This window comes from Lissotriton helveticus, chromosome 9, assembly GCF_964261635.1.
Source record: "Lissotriton helveticus chromosome 9, aLisHel1.1, whole genome shotgun sequence".
NCBI lineage: Eukaryota > Metazoa > Chordata > Amphibia > Caudata > Salamandridae > Lissotriton > Lissotriton helveticus.
Window position 1 is genome coordinate 805,109,001 of NC_136070.1, and position 17,556 is coordinate 805,126,556.

General features: G+C 45.8%; 1 protein-coding gene across 2 annotated transcripts in view; it reads right to left on the minus strand.

The window, feature by feature from the left end:
- Window positions 1-17,556, minus strand: part of LOC144781884 (uncharacterized) — a 698,016-nt gene that overhangs the window by 393,894 nt on the left and 286,566 nt on the right. For both annotated transcript variants that reach the window (XM_078660934.1, XM_078660935.1), the window contains exons 8-9: window positions 5,299-5,517; window positions 109-330 (exon numbers count right to left, since the gene is read on the minus strand). In XM_078660934.1, the coding sequence (XP_078517060.1) occupies window positions 109-330; window positions 5,299-5,517 (441 nt within the window). The remainder of the gene's footprint in view (window positions 1-108; window positions 331-5,298; window positions 5,518-17,556) is intronic.

Sequence of the window (17,556 nt, forward strand, 5' to 3'; positions counted from 1 at the left end):
ATGTATTAACATGAGAAACTTGATTAGCAGTTTTTAATATGCCTCTAACTTCCTGTCCGTGGAGAATGTAACACCAAAATACAGTTTGAACAATTTCCAAATACTTACTAAAGGTGCACTGGTGTCCCCGTGTGGTAGGATGATCTGCACCTGCTCCAGGAGAACATGATTGGGCCCTTGAGTGAAATCCAGGATCTCCTCCAGAAGCCATCGAATTTCGTCTGCTAACGTGAATCCAAAACCACTTGATCCAATAACGGGAAAAGCAATGGAAGTCAAGGTGGACGTCTGGCTCTGTTCTAGACAGCGTTGGATGTTGGCTCTGTAAATCTAAAATCATAGGCCTAGTGTTACTGGTCAATTTTATAATGTGTGATATCATCTAACTTGTAGGACACAGCTAGTGAAGAATCCTTAAATGAGATTGTAAGTTCTTCAGTAGTGCAAAGTACCCCACCTATTCACACCATTCAAGACAGACCTACTAACATAGGGAGTAAAACGCAGTAGGGTGGCCTTGGGCACATTGAAATTAACTTGTGAAGGGTAAGTAAGGCATTATTTAGCTGCATAGTCGTCAGTAGTTGTTTTTGTCTGCACATCAAATGTTGGGGCACCCCCTTTCATGATGAGATTGTGTCGGGAAAAAGAGTGAGCTGGCGGCTGGCTCCCATATGTCGAAGTGCAACACCATATACAATACAGGCTCCACTGTGGTGTCAAACAATATTTTGACCAATTGGTAAGGGTCACAGATGTGTCCAAATGGAATGGAGGGAAATGTGTGATGATAGGAGCCTTATATGTAAATGAGGGGGCAGATTTACAAGCCCCTTGCGCCACTTATGCGTCACTTTTCCCATGTTAAAAGTGACACATAAGGCTTGTAAATCTGCCAGAGGAATTTATAAAATTCACATATAGAGAATTCACAAATGGGATCACGATATTATCAAGATAGCCTTCAGGGTTTGGCAAGCTTATATGATTCCAAAAATGTTCTACCAGACCACCCCATTGTGCGGTTGTGAACAAGCTGTCTAATACAGGAGATCAGGACTTTTCTTTCAGCAGTCTTGCTGCCCCATCTCTAATCGCAATAGAAGACGGGTCATACCTTATCATTCTCAGATTCAGGGAGTGATTCCAGATCTTTACATATTTGAGGAACAGGTCCACAATAGTTATTACCCAAAGCTCTATTTTACAAAAGTGAGAGAAGCCTTGCAAGTCAGCCTGGGGCAATTATTACAGTACAGTACACTATCAAAACCCGCTAGAGACGCAGCTAGGACATTCCTACAAAATCCTGAGACATGTGCAGATTTACAACACTGTTGCATGAGTCCACACCCAAGGGTGCGATTCCAAGTATATACCAGTCCCTTTAAGCTACTGAAGAAGGTGCACCCTTGTCAGGTGCAAGTGGGATAGGGATTGTCAAATGGTAATCACAGATAAGGATTGAGACAGAGCTTTAATTTACATAAAAAAAAACTGCCATGCAATGCCAGGCAAAGCATAATACAACATAGTTTAATATACATATGTTACATCAGCTATGCTTCATAAGATAGCTTTGACTAGGCCAGGATAGTGTTGTAAATGTTAAATGCCTATTCCTCTAGCCCACTGGAATGCCAGTAAATGAAAATTAAGTTATCGACCATTAAAGGTAAATAACCGCGTGATTTGTACCCATGCTTTACAGCTTGAACTTATATTTTCAGCAGCTACTTTAGCTCACTCCGCTAATACTGTAGACACCAATGTCTTTTTAGGTCTCGACTATGCAGCGCGCATGCGCTACATCGGAAAAATACCTTTAGCCATCGCTACACTTTTGCAGGCAAAAACGTGAACACATTGCATTGCTTCCAATGGCACCACATGCACGTTTGGCGATTCCGTTCCGGGAGCAAGCAGCGGCGCCATATGTTAGTAATTATCACGCCTTGCTGCTCGCTCCCGCAAGGGAAACCTGTGAGGAGCCAATCAACGCTGGCAGACACTTGCTTCATCCCGTCCACGCGCTAGACTATCTAAACAGGGAGAGATGGGAGGCCACCGAGTCCTTTTAAATAATTCACTCTCGGGCTCTAAGGACATGGGGGAACCCCAGGTGCCTTCACAGTACCAGTTATTGCAAAAACTACAGGGCCCGATTTTTTTTATTGCCGAGCTTTTTTTTTTTTTTTTACGCCAGATAAGTATTATTGTATTAAGAGGGGATTTATATGATCTATCGAACATTTCATTTTTACTGGAGGGGGATAGACTTGGGAGTGACAAAGCTAAAATAACAGTATTTAGCGTAGTAAATCGGGTGTGGGTCCAATGTAGCTGCGGTAATCCAATCATTAACCCCTTTGGACCCAGTGGGGCACATATTGGTCACTGTAGCTGAAGGCTTCCGATCAGAACCTGAACTTCCACAGGGCATGACTACTATCCTCATCATAAGTTGGGCAGGTTTTTAAGTAAAGGGCAGTTAAAAAAAAAAGCAAAATCCTATTTTTTGTAATGCTTTTAAATGCACACCTAAATACTTAGAACAACAAATACATGAATAAAAGTATTTTGTAGCCGTCTAAAGTATTCCTAAATGAATTTATAGCAAAGAGAGGCAGCTGCCAGGCTATAAAAAATTCACTAGATCAAAAAATCTTTCAAATACCAGTCTCTGGTCTTTACTGAATATTACAAGCATTGGCATAGCCAATAGGTCTCGCCCTTGGGACCTTATAAGTATTTAGCCATGCAACGGTTGCTGTTATTGCACCAAGGATATTGTGCTGCATAACTAAATACTTATAAGGTCCCAAAAGCGAGACCTATTGGCTATGCCAATGCTTGTGTTGTTGCTTAGTGCGTTCACGATTAGTTCAAAGGCCCGCTGAAATAGTGTTGGCTCGTGTGCCAGCTGGTATCAAGAGTCTTTTAAACTGTTGTGTTATCCGCCTTTGTATAGAGCTACACATAATTCCAACGGCTTCACAGCTGATGCTGGAACTGGGGCACTCTGAAATGGATCTGAAAAGGGCATTGATCGATTGTTCCCGTTGTTTGCTGGTGTTTATATGTGATGAGTACAGGGTATGCTCAATGTTTTATACTGAAGTTTATTGAATGTAAATTGCTTTCACTGTTGGGAGATGTTTGTAGAAATTTGTGTGTACAGGTAGTTGAGCTGAAGACACTAATTTTTCTGCATTGTGTGGCCAGTTGTCCTCTGCTTGACCAAAGAAATCTATGCAACACTTTAGTCAACAATCAATTAGGGGCTCATAAAGCGGGACTGCTCACCCACTAGGGTCTCAAGGTGCTGGGGGGTCTTGTGTGTCTGTCTATAGTGCCTGTCAGTGATGTGTGTTTGGCTGCATTTTGCAAACTATATTGTTTCCTTGTTGTGCCTGTTGGGGCCAAGGGTTCTATATAACGTGTTGTCTGAGGATGACCATGTACAGGCCTTTATGTAACCATGGTGTGTGATATAGAGTCGAGTAGTATTGAGAGTCCAGCGAAAGCGTGGATATCCGACATAATCTAGGTGTATGTGGTAAGTACTGCTCATAATAGTATGCTGCTTGTTAACACAGGTGGTGTACCTGGGCTGAGGCCACAGCTGGTGTATGATGTAAATCAGCGCTCCCTCAAGGGAGTGTCCTTCCTACAGCAAAAAGCCTAGTAAACAATCCTGGGCGGAAAATAAACATTTTAGAATCCTTATAATCAGCCAGAGGAGACAAAGGAGACCAGCAACAAGTTAGAAATAATATCACCTTGTTCCCAGTATAAGTCTTTAATGCAGGTCTGCGTAGAGTGCATGCAAGAAAAGTCTTAAGAGTCCTGTCCAGGGTACTGCTTTATACAGAGGTAGTTTCTCATGGCAGTGTATGAGAAAGCAGACATAATGTGCTGTGTTTATGAGTTTCGTTTTTTTGTGGAAGGTAGTATGAAGTTCTTTTGGTTGTTGTAAGCAGAAGCGCACATTTGCTTGAAATGTGACATTCATGAGTAAGCTGACAGGGCAAATTGTGTGGTAAATGTGAAATGTGACTTTGGTACAATTTTTATTTGTACAAGTGCTGATTATTTGGACACCTGGATAATGTGTAGGAATAGTTTATTTGGTGTTCATAAATGGTGGCCTGTTAACGCTGTGATCTCGCCCTTATGTTGTTCGTAATATATTTCTTTTGAGTTTCCAGGGGTGAGCTAGCCACTAGTTTTCGCTTTGTATATTGTTAAGGAAACATTATCTATAAAGACCTAAGATTCATTTTCCTTATCCTTCAACTTAAAGGTATGAGGTTAACAGTTTTTAAGTGAGTCATTGGGGCCTGTGATTCATGATATAAATGTGTACATTTGTGTCTAAAAGTATGCTGGTGGTAGATTAAGCAGTGGTTTGATGGAGTTGGTGTTTTGGGTGAACCAAAGAAAAAAAAGAAAATATCCAATTGGCTCATTGATCGATGTGAGATATTTTGATTTGGATGATCCAGATGTCTGTCAAGTCATGTTTCCATCTGCGTGGAGCGGTGGGTGCAGGTGAACTATTCTGTCTTGCATGACTGAGTGTACTGGGCATGTTACTGGTCTTTTAGCAACCTTTAACCAGAATTTTGACATCTAACATGACGGTATTCATTGCATCATTAACAAGCATTGGCATAGCCAATAGGTCTCGCCTTTGGAACCTTATAAGTGTTTAGCCATGCAACAGTTGATGTTGTTGCACCAAGGATATTGTGCTGGATAACTAAACACTTATAAGGTCCCAAAGGTGAGACCTATTGGCTATGCCATTGCTTGTTGAAATAAGGAGGTGGTAACTATTGAGTCTTGGAAGACCTTGCAATGAACACACCCACCTCCATTTAAGTCAGATGGTGGAGGATGGAATATCATTTATCCAAGAGGTACCTCAGATTGGAGTCTTAGGACACATCTCAGTGCTAAGAATATTGTCCTTTTTTTTTATCTCCCGAGCGTCCTTTTCTGTTACTGGTGTCTGCTATAATTTTAAATGCTGCTAATAGTCTAAATGCTAAATAGAATCATAGAGAGATCGCAAATTAGACATTTGTTCTGAAGTCTTACAGTGAGATTATGTACGTGCTATGAGGCCCTGAAGATAATGTTTAAGCCGGCCTACATGAAACCTTGATTTGGTTTAGTGATAGGGCACAGCATGCCCCGAGCTTTCAGATCTGGAAAAGGAGGCAATTCTGATTTAGTGTCACATAGTGTGCCTCAGTGTGTATCATCACTTAATGCTAAACATTCTCTCACCTCCTCTGCCTGCCCCAAGAGGTCCAAATGGTGTGAGAAATTCACACAATAAAGGTAACAGCAGCTCAATGCATGGTGGGTTAAAATCACCAGCTCTCCATGCGGCAGGGTGTCCCGGCTCCATGTGATGTCTTCTCCAGTCCGAGATATGATGGCTTTTGAAAAGGGATTCACTTTTAAGTCCATGTTAAAAGCCACGGGGCAAACAAGGGCATCTACCTGCAGAAAAATGAAAAGAATTAAACACAGAAGGACCAATTGCAGACATATCTGTCTGTGGAGATTACAGAGGCATGTGAAAACCACTGCTCTCAAAGTCAGAGAATATGCTGTACTGGTTGTGTCACATTTTAACTGCTACTATCCATTTAATCCATACCGCAGAGGTTGGTATCCAAGAGTACAAAAGTCTTCTAAACATACAAAACACTTAAATGCTCATGTAGAGCTTGGTGGGTGGGCTTCAAAAATCTTTGATTGCGAGACCCCACCTCTGTCATCTCAGTGGCATCTCACTAGGAGTGGCTCCTCCATTAGAGCTTAGGAGCCTCGCCAGACTAATTAAAATGCCACCAGAAAAGCCCCAGAGATGAAAAATTAAAAGGTAATAGAGTTAATTTATTACCATTTTATTTGTCACCAACCTATCCTGAACCGAGTGTCAGGACGAGGCGGGCCATTGTTACTGAGTGGCAGCAACAGGGAGGAGTGTGAGCTGTGTACTAACGTTTAAAGTACGCATGTCACTTTGGCCAGCTGTCTTGGAACGGCCAGCCAGACATGCACAGTTTAAATCTTGCTAACCTAGCTGTCTTAGACAGCTGGGTTATGGGCAATCAGACGCCTCCAGTGCCCTGCAAAGCTCTGAGAGAGGGCGCTCCCTCCAATCCTGCTACTTTTAGCATGCAAGGTACCAGCATGAGAGCAGCACCAGGATTGGTTTGGGGATTTGGCTGTGGCCCACGCTGGAGCCTGGAGGCAAGAAGAACACAAGAGTGAGGAGGACATGTTGTGCAAGCAAGTTAAGTGACTATTTCTTTTATTTATTTTATTATATAGGCATCTTACATGCATGCATTTTTTTGCCCACCTCATCACTCTCCGTAGTTACTAGCCACCACTGCATCTCACCAATGCTTAATATGTGTGGGAATCTAACGCTCTGAATCCACCTTATGTTTCTGTAATCCACTCACCTTCACTTTCTATCCTGTCTCTTTATCTTACTCCTTCAGATGCTTTTCTAACCATCTCTTCTCCGTTTACCACAGTTTTCATATCTTTCACTTACTTGTTAAGCCCCCCTTTTCTATCTTCCTCTCACTTACTCTAGGCAAAGTCTGATGATCAAAAATTAATCCCTGTGCCCAAGAATAATTACTAGTGCCCACAATCTAAACTAACTGTACGTATTTAGCACGGCAGCCTGCCCACTGCATTGTGGGTATCTGCTACTCTAAAGGAGCCATTTCGATGAAAGTGCTCCAACCGACATAGTTGTAGCACTTCCCATGAAAACGTAGTGCTGCTTGGACTGCCATGTCCTGCCCCCAAAGTACGGATTCTGTCATATATAGATATAAATACATCATATAGGAGCTGTCAGTCAACCCTCTTCATTCATTCGTTTGAATGCCATTAACATTTTGCTTCCTCACACCACAACATACAGCATGGGGCAAAGGGTCAGCACATTTCAGACATTGGCTCACTTAACAAATGACAGTATTTCCACTTCAGTGACTGGGCCAATATCTGTTTTTCTTTCTTTCTTGGCTTTGCCAATCTTTGTTTTTATTTAGGCGAGGTTTTCCTTCACAACCATAAATTACATATGCTCTTAATACATTTAACAGTATTTCAACTTGCAACCTTGACAGATGGACGCCTTCAATAAAAATCAAGGGGTTCAAACAGCTCTCCCATACTGCAGAGACACACATTTGACTGTCTGAACCACCCTGCTTGTTATATTGTGTATTCCCTTTAAACAGACTATAGAACTATTTAGGATTCAGGTTGTGAGATCAACAGAGAATATCATTTTTACAATAGTACTAAAATAAAGTAAGACAATAGATTCATCAAACACAGTTTGCTAATCAAGAACATACCATCAAATCCAATCGAATTAAAAAATGGAACACTTTAAAAGAGAAGTGTTCGTTTGGCAGAATTATAATGAGTTGGAACATTCTGAATATTATATATTTTAATATTATAATTAATATTTTATGAATGTATAGTTATTGAGTGTGGATATCGTTTTCTTTAGCCAGTTAAAGCTGGGGAAAATTGCAATATGTGGAACAGATCTTGGATTCCTGCCTGACCGAGATGACATGGGAGGTGTCTGAATGATGTCAGAATGGAAGAACACAAAGAGTCCGCCTCCCCCGTTTCGCTCCGAGGCCACCGAAGTCATCTGCGCCGTCCCGCAAGGATCTTCACTCAGCCCCACCCTCTTCAACATCTACATGAAACCTCTCGCAGCCATCGCACGCCAGCACAACCTCAACATCATCTCTTACGCCGACGACACCCAGCTGATCCTCTCCCTCACCAGAGACCCCGACACCGCCAGAACCTGCCTACATGAAGGGATGAAAGACGTCGCCGAGTGGATGAAGGACAGCCGCCTGAAACTGAACTCGGACAAGACGGAAGTCCTCATCCTGGGATCTTCGCCCTCCGCCTGGGACGACTCCTGGTGGCCCCCAGCCCTGGGCACCGCACCCAAACCAACCGACCACGCACGCAACCTGGGCTTCATCCTGGACACCTCCCTCTCGATGACCAGACAAGTCAACGCCGTCTCCTCATCGTGCTTCAACACCCTGCGTATGCTTCGCAAGATCTTCCGCTGGATCCCGACCGAGACCAGGAAGACTGTCACCCAGGCACTCGTCACCAGCCGACTGGACTACGGAAACGCCCTCTACGCTGGAACCACAGCCAAGCTACAGAAAAGACTCCAGCGCATCCAGAACGCCTCCGCCCGACTCATCCTGGATGTCCCCCGGCGCAGCCACATCTCCAGCCACCTGAGGAACCTGCACTGGCTCCCCGTCGACAAGAGGATCACGTTCCGGCTCCTCACCCACGCACACAAGTCTCTCCACGACCTGGGCCCCAAGTACCTCAACGACCGCCTGACCTTCTACCCGCCCACCCGCCAGCTACGGTCCACCAGCCTCGCCCTCGCAGCTGTACCACGCATCCGAAGAGCCACCGCCGGAGGAAGATCCTTCTCTTACCTGGCTGCCAAGACTTGGAACTCCCTCCCCATCCACCTTCGGCTGACCCAGGACCATCTCGCCTTCAGGAAACAACTCATGACCTGGCTGTTCGAGCAGTAGCATACCGCTCCCCCCAAGCGCCTTGAGACCCTCCCGGGTGAGTAGTGCGCTATACAAATGGCATGATTGATTGAATGATAACCCTCCAATCTCCCTGGTTATGATTTAAGGGGCATGTAACAGATTAAAAAATCATGATTATTCGTCTTACATTGGGATCAGTACAATAGGAAAGACAAGGTTGAACATGACCAAAAAGAATATTGTAGTTTTGAACATTTACAATTTCCCACAGTGTTCTACATCCATATTGTAATTTAGCTGGTCAATCCGAGTTCTGCCAAATAGTGGCAGATGTACTGGGGTCCCTATTTTGAGAGGTTCCGTATTACAGCTAGAGCTTTCAAAGGCCAGTTTTAGATTCATAGAAAAGGTCGCTTGTTTCTCTGATGACCTAACTAGGGGGTCGATTATGTTGGCGGTGAATCCGTATCCTCCGGTCCGGTGGAAGCAACCGTCGGCCCGGAGGATGCGGATTCACCGCCGCGGACATTGCAAACACCCACAGCGACATTAGGATGCCGGTGGGATCAGCGGCGGATGGCAAGTCCGTCCGCCGCTGATCCGGGGTGTATGCACGCAAATATGGTGGCGGTGTCTGCAAGACACTGCCAGCCATATTAGGTTGCAGGCGGAAACATGCTTTTCCACGGCGGCTTTTCCGCCCGCCGCTGCCCCTGCGGCCGGTCCCTCCACCTCGGGGGTGTGTCCGCCATTCTAATCGACCACTAAGTTCTCCCAAAGGAGAGCCCTTAAGGATTCCTCCGAGCTTGCAGAAACGTGTATACCTAACGAATAACTATTGCCAATGCGCATGCATAAATACAAGATAATCCAAGTTCTAACCCGACTACAGGAATTGCTGTATTTATGGTACAGAATTTATTTAGGTTCTTCCCTACATATACATTTAAAAAGGACCATTTTGAGATGGAGACATATTCAAGTGCATCATTTAAAGTGACAGGGATTTATTTTATAGATATTTAACATATGATTGACATATCTTTGCCCCTGAGACTTATAAAGGTATTGCAGAGCGATAGCCTGAGCCAAGGCTTTGCTCACTACGTTGGAGAAGTGAAATGTATTACTTAAGCTGCTTGAAAAAGTTCTACTTAAATACAAATCATTTTTCACTCCCTTAAGTTTTCTGAACTCAAGAAACAGTATGCTAACCCTCGTTTGTTCCTTCTAAAAGTTATGATTTTTTAGAAATGTTAATCTTACAAAAATGATTTTCATCAGAATTATTCAACTCTGTCAAATTTATTTGTAGGGCCATTGGTGTTAAACAGTACCACATTGTCAGTGTGCAGAAGGTTTTATAACGATTTTGATCCCAGTTTTGGTACAAGGAGAATAATATTGGTGGCAATAGACATCTGTGCTTTAAGACTTTGTGTGTAGCAATAGGGGCAAAAATACCTTCATTTCCTCAAAGAAAATGTTGCACTGTATGGATGTGTGTAGTAAAAAAACACAACTGACTCAGTAAATTGGGTGATATACCCAATGATATAAACTTTTGCCAAAGTGTTGGTCTGTCCCCTTGGTCAAAGGAGGTTGAGAAGGCAATAAAAAATGTATACATGATTTTGGGGGATTTGAGAATCAAGATTTTATGTCATGTAGGTTTTCATTATATAATCAATTATTGGGGAATCTGGAGTACTTTGTTTGGTTATGTTGCTTGGTATCTCAGAATCTATTCTTCAATTTAGGATTATAGCACCCAAGTATTTCAGCTCTTCTTTAAGGAGTATTCTATGTCATCAGCTCTGATATTACTAGGGAAGTGAGATTTGGGATAATTCCATCTTTCTTGTAATTCCATGGTTTTAATGACCTGCATTCACATGTTTATCACTTAGGCATTAAAGTCTCCTACTAAGATTACCCAAATTGTCTTCCTTCTTGCTATCTTTTGTTGCATTTGCAAATTCGAACAAGGAAGTTACTAATGAATAATGTTGTTGAGTCGGAAGAATGTAAATTTGAAACAGGAGGAGAGAGTTGCCCTTGTCACCTTTGATTTTTGGAAGGTCTATCTTAGGCACTGGAGAGTGTTGTCTTAAATGTTCCAATCAAAATCTTTTGCCTCATTTTGCATGCCCTTGGACTGTATGAATAGTGGGGCTATTAAAAAAAATAATTGAACAAGCCCACTGTAAAATTAAGCTGCCAGGTTTCTTGAAGGCAATGGTAGCTTCTTTAAATGGTTTATTTTTAATTTACCTAACCTTGCCCAGTTTCAAGAGAGGAGAGTGAATTTTCTTTTTCACTAAACAGACTGCTGCATGTGATTTGACGTTTATTTCTATTTGGTGCACCCGGTATCCAGGTCGGATCACTGACAATATCAAACACAACAATTTTGAGATACAGGAATATTGTGTCAAAAATATTGATTAAAAAAATATAGTTTCCCTATAACTATAATGGTAAGTATAAAGATATAGATACAAAAAATATTGTTTCACACTAATATCATTAAAAAAAACGAAAATATAGTTTTTAAATATATATATGTTTTTAAATTGTATATCTTAAATATTTTAATTAATAACATTAACATAATGTAAATGAAATACCTTCTATTGATATTTAAAACTATATATAAATATATACTTCTATAAACACACACATATATAGGCGTGTGTTCATATATTCATATATCCAATGTAACTATTATTACATATATATATTTTACATTATATTACATTTTTTGGTTTATTTTTTACAATTTACTGCACAAGCTGCAGTGGTAAAAGGCACGAAGTGCATATCCATGCACCATGTGCCAGGCACCATGTAGTGCCTGGCACACAGTGCAGAGATGTGTGGGGTGGCACTACATGTGCCCCCAGGCCACTTATTAGTGGCCCACGGTTGGGACCCTCAAAGTCCCTCTCAGGCTGCCTTTCCATGGCTGCGGGACCGCCATGAAAAGGCAGTCGGAAAAAGACATCCTAATCCCTACGGCTGTGCCTGTGCAGGAACCGCCCTCATGGTAGGAATAGGAGTCAGACCGCAGTCCTTGACGGGAAGCTTGATCCTGTCGGAGGCGGCGGTCTGTCCCCCAGACCTCTGTGGTCGATCGTCCGCATCATAATACAGTAGTCGGACCAATGGCCTGGACGTTGTGTGACCGCCACCAATGGCCTGGATGTCATGGTCCCACAACATCATAATGAGGACCTATATTTGGAAAAATAGTGTGCTAAAGTGTATAAATCGATGTTAACATAATTAAATATGCACAAAAAAGGGTATAGAGTAGCATGTTAATTACTTAAAACTACTGCATTACTTAAAATAAAATGCAATTCTCCTTAGGGTGCTACAAAAATATGGAAACATTTAGAAATAATAATGTTTTTTTTGATAATCAACTTTATTGGCATTTCGGAAGCAACAAAGAAAGGTCATTGACGGCAGCTCAGCAATTATTAGACACAGGTAAAAACATTCAGCAGCATACAGAAACGGGTGAGCAATGTTCCAGTCCGGCAGCACAAACTTTTCGATGGAGCAAGACACAGCAAAAATATCAGCGCTCATGGTGGCAGAAGGTTAAACCATTTCCCCCAAATTCTGGTAAATCGTTCTGGCGCACCCCGGGCTTTGCAAAGGGCCTCCTCCTGGACCCCGCACCAGTCCATCCCCCTCCTCCAGCCCTTAACCGTTGGTGCAGATTCTCGGAGCCAATGACGAGCAATATCGCGCTTGGCCACGGCCAACGCGTCCCCAGCAGGCGCCTGTCCGATCTATTGCCATCAAGGCCATCCAATAACCCTAGGAGCAGCCGAAGTGGGTCATGAGGGACCTCCCAACCCAAGGCCCGTGTTAATTCCCTCTCCACCCCCCTCCAGAACCTCTCCAGTCCTGGGCATATCCAGACCATGTGGAAAAAATCAGCCGGGGAACATCCGCATCGAGGGCAGTCTGGGGTGGCTCTCAAGCGAGCTCGATGGAGCCTTTCTGTGGTGAGATAGGACATGTGTAGGTAGTATATCTGTACAAGCCTTAACTTGGAGGACATCGTCAGGGTGCGTGGGGCCATCAAGGCGTCTCTCCAATCGGCCTCTTCCAGGGGTCCCACCCATCCCTCCCATCGGGCACGCAAGCGATCAAGGGACGCAGGACTGTTGTTGATTAGGGCAAGATAGATTCGGGACACTCCCCCCTCCCCAGGTCTCCCATCATTACCTGGGCTTCTAATGGGTTAAATTCTGGGGGGGTAGTTGGTGCAGGGAGGGGCGCGTGGAGGGCGTGTCTCAGCTGGAGGTAACGGAAATGTTGGGTATGTGAGAGGGCGTGAATTTGCTGTAATTCGGCAAAGGCTTGGACGTGATCTCCCACCCATACATCTCCGAGCACCGACACTCCAATGAGGGCCCAGCGCCGGAACCTGTCCAGGGACGATACCGCTCGGAGCCAGTTCCCATGCCAGAGTGGCGTCTGGCGGGTAAGTGTAGGCTCCCATCCCGTGTGTCGTAGAGAGGCTCGCCAAGCCGACAAGAGCGCTCTGGTAATGGGGGCCAAGGAATGCGGTATTGGGCAGCCATAGAGGAGGGCTTGAATCCGGGGGAAGTCCGTCTCTACCAATTCCACCCGATACGCTGGGTCGGACCAGCCGTCTGCATACCAGTCGTGGATAACTATCAGTTTGGTGGCCAGATAATTGAGGTAGAGATGAGTCACCCCTAGGCCTCCGTCATAGGGCGGAATGCGGCAGTGTGCAAGGTAAATCCACGGTCGCCCGCCGCCCCAGAGGAACCTGGACAAGGATCCATCCAGCTCTCGAAACCAGGCACGGGGGAGTGGGACGGAGGTGTTCTGCAGGGTGTAAAGAAAACGGGGAAGAATCACCATTTTAAAAAGTGCGCTCTGCCCAAGGGGGTTGAGGGGAAGGGAGTGCCATTTATTTAAGTACGATCTCATTCGGGTCACCAGGGGCGCGATATTCAGGACCCATTCCAACTCCGGCAGGAGAGTCACCCAGATCCCCAGATATTTGACCCAGTTGTGTCGAATTGGAATAGATGACTGCCAGTCAAAGCAATCCCGGGAGGGGTGTAATGGGACCAGGGTGGACCTGGCCACATTAAGCCTGAGGCCGGAGACCCGCTCAAAGTCCCGGAGGAGGTGCAGGCATCTAGGGCCTGAGTTCGCCGGGTCCGTCAAATATAGAAGCACATCGTCAGCATAGAGGGCGAACTTAGCTACGTGACTCTCATTCCAGGCGCACCCCTGGATATGGCGATCATGCCGGATGAGCGTCGCCAGGGGCTCCATTGCTAGCGCAAAAAGGAGTGGAGACAGGGGGCACCCCTGGCGCGTCCCTCTATGAACCGGGAACGCTTGCGAGAGCGATCCATTGACTAGCACTCGGGCCCTGGGATTCGCATAGAGGACCCCAACATAACTGCGGAACCGCGGGCCAAAACCCATTAGCCGTAGCATGTCCTGCAGGTACTCCCAACCCACCGTATCAAAAGCCTTCTCGAAGTCGAGAAAGAGGAGGGCGAGATAGGGAGACAGACGGGATCGATGGGCCAAGGCCAGATGAAGGCAGCGGATACAGTGGCGTGTTCCCCTGGGCGGCATGAAGCCACATTGGTCCGGGAGGAGCAGGTCCTGTAGGAAGGGCTTAAGTCTTTGGGCCAGTATTGTGGCGAAAAGCTTAATTTCAGTATTGATGAGAGAGATAGGGCGGAAGTTCGCACAATCCAGTGAGGGCGGGTGGGACTTAGGAATGACCACAATCGTGGCCAGGTCCGACTCAGGGGGGAAGGCGCCTGTCTCTATCACATGGTGGAAGAGATGCAACAGCTGGGGTGCCAGAGTATCTCTAAAGGCCGCATAGAATTCTTGGGGGAATCCGTCTGGGCCTGGAGTTTTGCCTCGATTCAGGAGGGGGATGGCCTCCAAGATCTCTTCCTGCGTGAAGGGCCGTTCTAGGGATTCTGCATCTTCCGGAGCAAGGGAGGACACCTGCATGCCAGCACCGTCCAGGAGGGTGGCCAGCAGCGCCTCTGGAGGGAGCGCTGCGTATAGATGGGTATAAAAATCGGGGAAGGTGTCCGCAATGCATTCAGACGTCGTCCGGAGGGTACCGTCAAGCACACGGATCTCTGGAATGACGCGGTGGATCTTAGGGTAGGACACCAGGTTATGAAGGAGTTTACCGTTTTTGTCACCCCATCCATAGATCCGCACTACCGACGATCGCCACAGCTGTTGGGCCGAGTCGAGCGAGCCTGGCGAATCTCCTCTCGGATCAGTGCTAACTGTCGGGTGGGATCCCCTAGACCACTTGCGGCCTGCTCAACCTCGAGCCGTGCCGTACGGGACTCTAAGTCTACCAAGCGGGCCAGCCGGTTAGCTCGTTTGATATGGACCCGCCCCCTCGCCACCCCACGGATCACAGCCTTGCCAGCCTCCCATAGGGTCCCCGTCGATGAAACCGAGCCCTCATTGGTGGCAAAATAATGGGTGAGTTCCTGTCCCAGCTCCTCCACTAGGGCCTGGTCTTGCAAGAACCAGGCATTTAGGCACCATACCGCACGTGGCCCACCTGGGGCAAAGCCCATGCGGTGGGAGACCGGGGAGTGGTCCGAAAGCCCCCTTGGTAAAATAGTCACACCAGCGATCAGCTAGCAGTCCAGGGCCAGGAGTAGGAGAAGGTCTATGCGGGAATGGGTGCGGTGAGAGGCCGAGGTATGAGTGTACTGTGTCTTACGGGGATTCCACACCCGCCAGGCATCGCAGAGCCCTAGGGAGGACGCCCAGCCCGAGAGGGCCGCCAGGGTAGAGGATCGGGTCGCCGAAGGAGGGCCAGATGCATCTTGTTCCGGCTGCATTACCGCGTTGAAATCACCGCCCACCAGTGTCGGGCCGGTCAGGAGCTCAGAAAGGATATGCTTAAGGGAGCACAGAGTCGGGGATAGAAGGGCGGGAGGGACATAGACATTCAGGATGTTCAGCGGGCAACCTTCCATCGCGCCCGAGATCGCAACATATCTCCCCTGTGGATCGGTGTAGGCTTTGGTCAGGGTGAAGGGGAGGCCTCTTCGGAGCAGGATCGCCGCTCCCCGGGACCCGCGCTGAAAGCCAGAGTGCCAGACCATCGCGAATCCGTAGCGAGCTAGGAAGGGACATTGGGTGCCTAGGAGATGGGTCTCCTGGAGAAGGAGTACATCCGCCGAGAGGCGCTGCGCCGCTCGGAGGACTGCCGCGCGCTTGATGCGATCGAGAAGACCATTCACGTTCCAAGAGAGAACGTGGAGGGGCCTAGTCAGTGGGTAAGCCATTGGGGGGGGTGGAGAAGTGGGTCGGCGCAGGGCCTGCAGGGGAGCGCACTGCGGGGGTAGGACTCGTCACACCGCCCCGGGGCCGGAGCACAGGGAACGCAGCGCAGGTCTGCAGGGTCCAGGCACCTGAGGCATCGGGGGTTACGAAGGAAGGAGGGGGCGGCAGTCCAGTGGTTGTTCCTGTGATGGTCCGAAGGGGACCCAGGGTTACCAGAGCGTCCGTGTGTCGTAAGTGCATGCCATACAAAATGTGCCCATCGCAGAAGAGTATCAGAAAGAGCTGCTGTCGGCGGTTGTATGACTAAACAACTACCACTTAAACAACGAATGCCTGAACCACGAAGGCTAAGGCACTACCAAAGCCAAATCACTACTTTCTGTACAACGAATGCCTAAACCACGAAAATTAATAATTTCCTGAATTTATCACTACGTTTTAAAAATCGCATGTTTGATTCCTGGATAACTTAAACCTTTTTATTTCAATATTCTTTAAATGTTCAATCTAATAATCTATTTTTACATGTGCTGTTCGACCATGCTTGTCCCCACCAAGTGATTGTTCTTAAGGTCAGCCAGCGTTTCCAAGCATACTGCAAACGTCTCCCTTATAGATATCAATAACGATTATTAGTCATGTGGCTAAGTGACTCGCACCCAGTTATGTTATGTCAGGAGCGTTTTCGAAACTTGTTTAAGACTTTAAACATCAGATCCAGGGGACGCTATATAATAATAGTTAATTAAGAAACAGTTGTAAACTCCTGATGGAACTTCGTGGGTAAATGTATTTTTAGGGGCAACTGAAAACATGTATGTTTTTATCAACTAGTTTTTTAAAAAGATTTGAATAACTCCAATGGCCATTTCACAAGGTCTCTTATAAAATAAAATAAAAATTTAAATCGATTGCACTACAGATTTTCTTTTTTTTAAACTAATTCACTTAAATTAAACATAGAAAAAAACGCACATTCACCGTTTTGTAACTTTTTCAACTTTTACAAGCAGTGTTAAGTCGCATTGTGCACTGTTCTTAAGCACATCACTGTAAAACTAACCAACACTGACATCTATTCGCCTAAAACGCCAAATTCTAACAAACTAATATTTCTACATCGTAATTAAAATCCTGAAATTCACAAATTAATTTTACGCATTCCTAAATTATAAAAAATATAAGTCGTGGTTCAGGTGGTCGTTGTTAGTGTACAGTAGTTGTTAATGAGTTTGTGGTTCTGGTAAAGGTCGTGGTTAAGGATTCGTTGTTTAATACACTCGTTGTTAAGGATTGGTTGTTCAGGCTGTTTCCCGCTGTCGGCCACTCGTGAGCGAGCACCAATGTAGCCAAAGAGCGGCTGCTGAGCGCCAATGTAAGAAACAGCCCGTATGCAGCTAGAATCAAGAAGGAGGAGACAACGGCCTCCTTTTCCTAACCCCCGCAACACCCCCCACCCTACACTTCGGAACAGGAAGCATCTGTCACCCAGGAAAAATAAAACAATCCCCTCACAAAAACAGACCCCTCAGTAGAGGGCAGAAACTAAACTGAAACGATTAGTTGGGAGCAGTGGCACTAG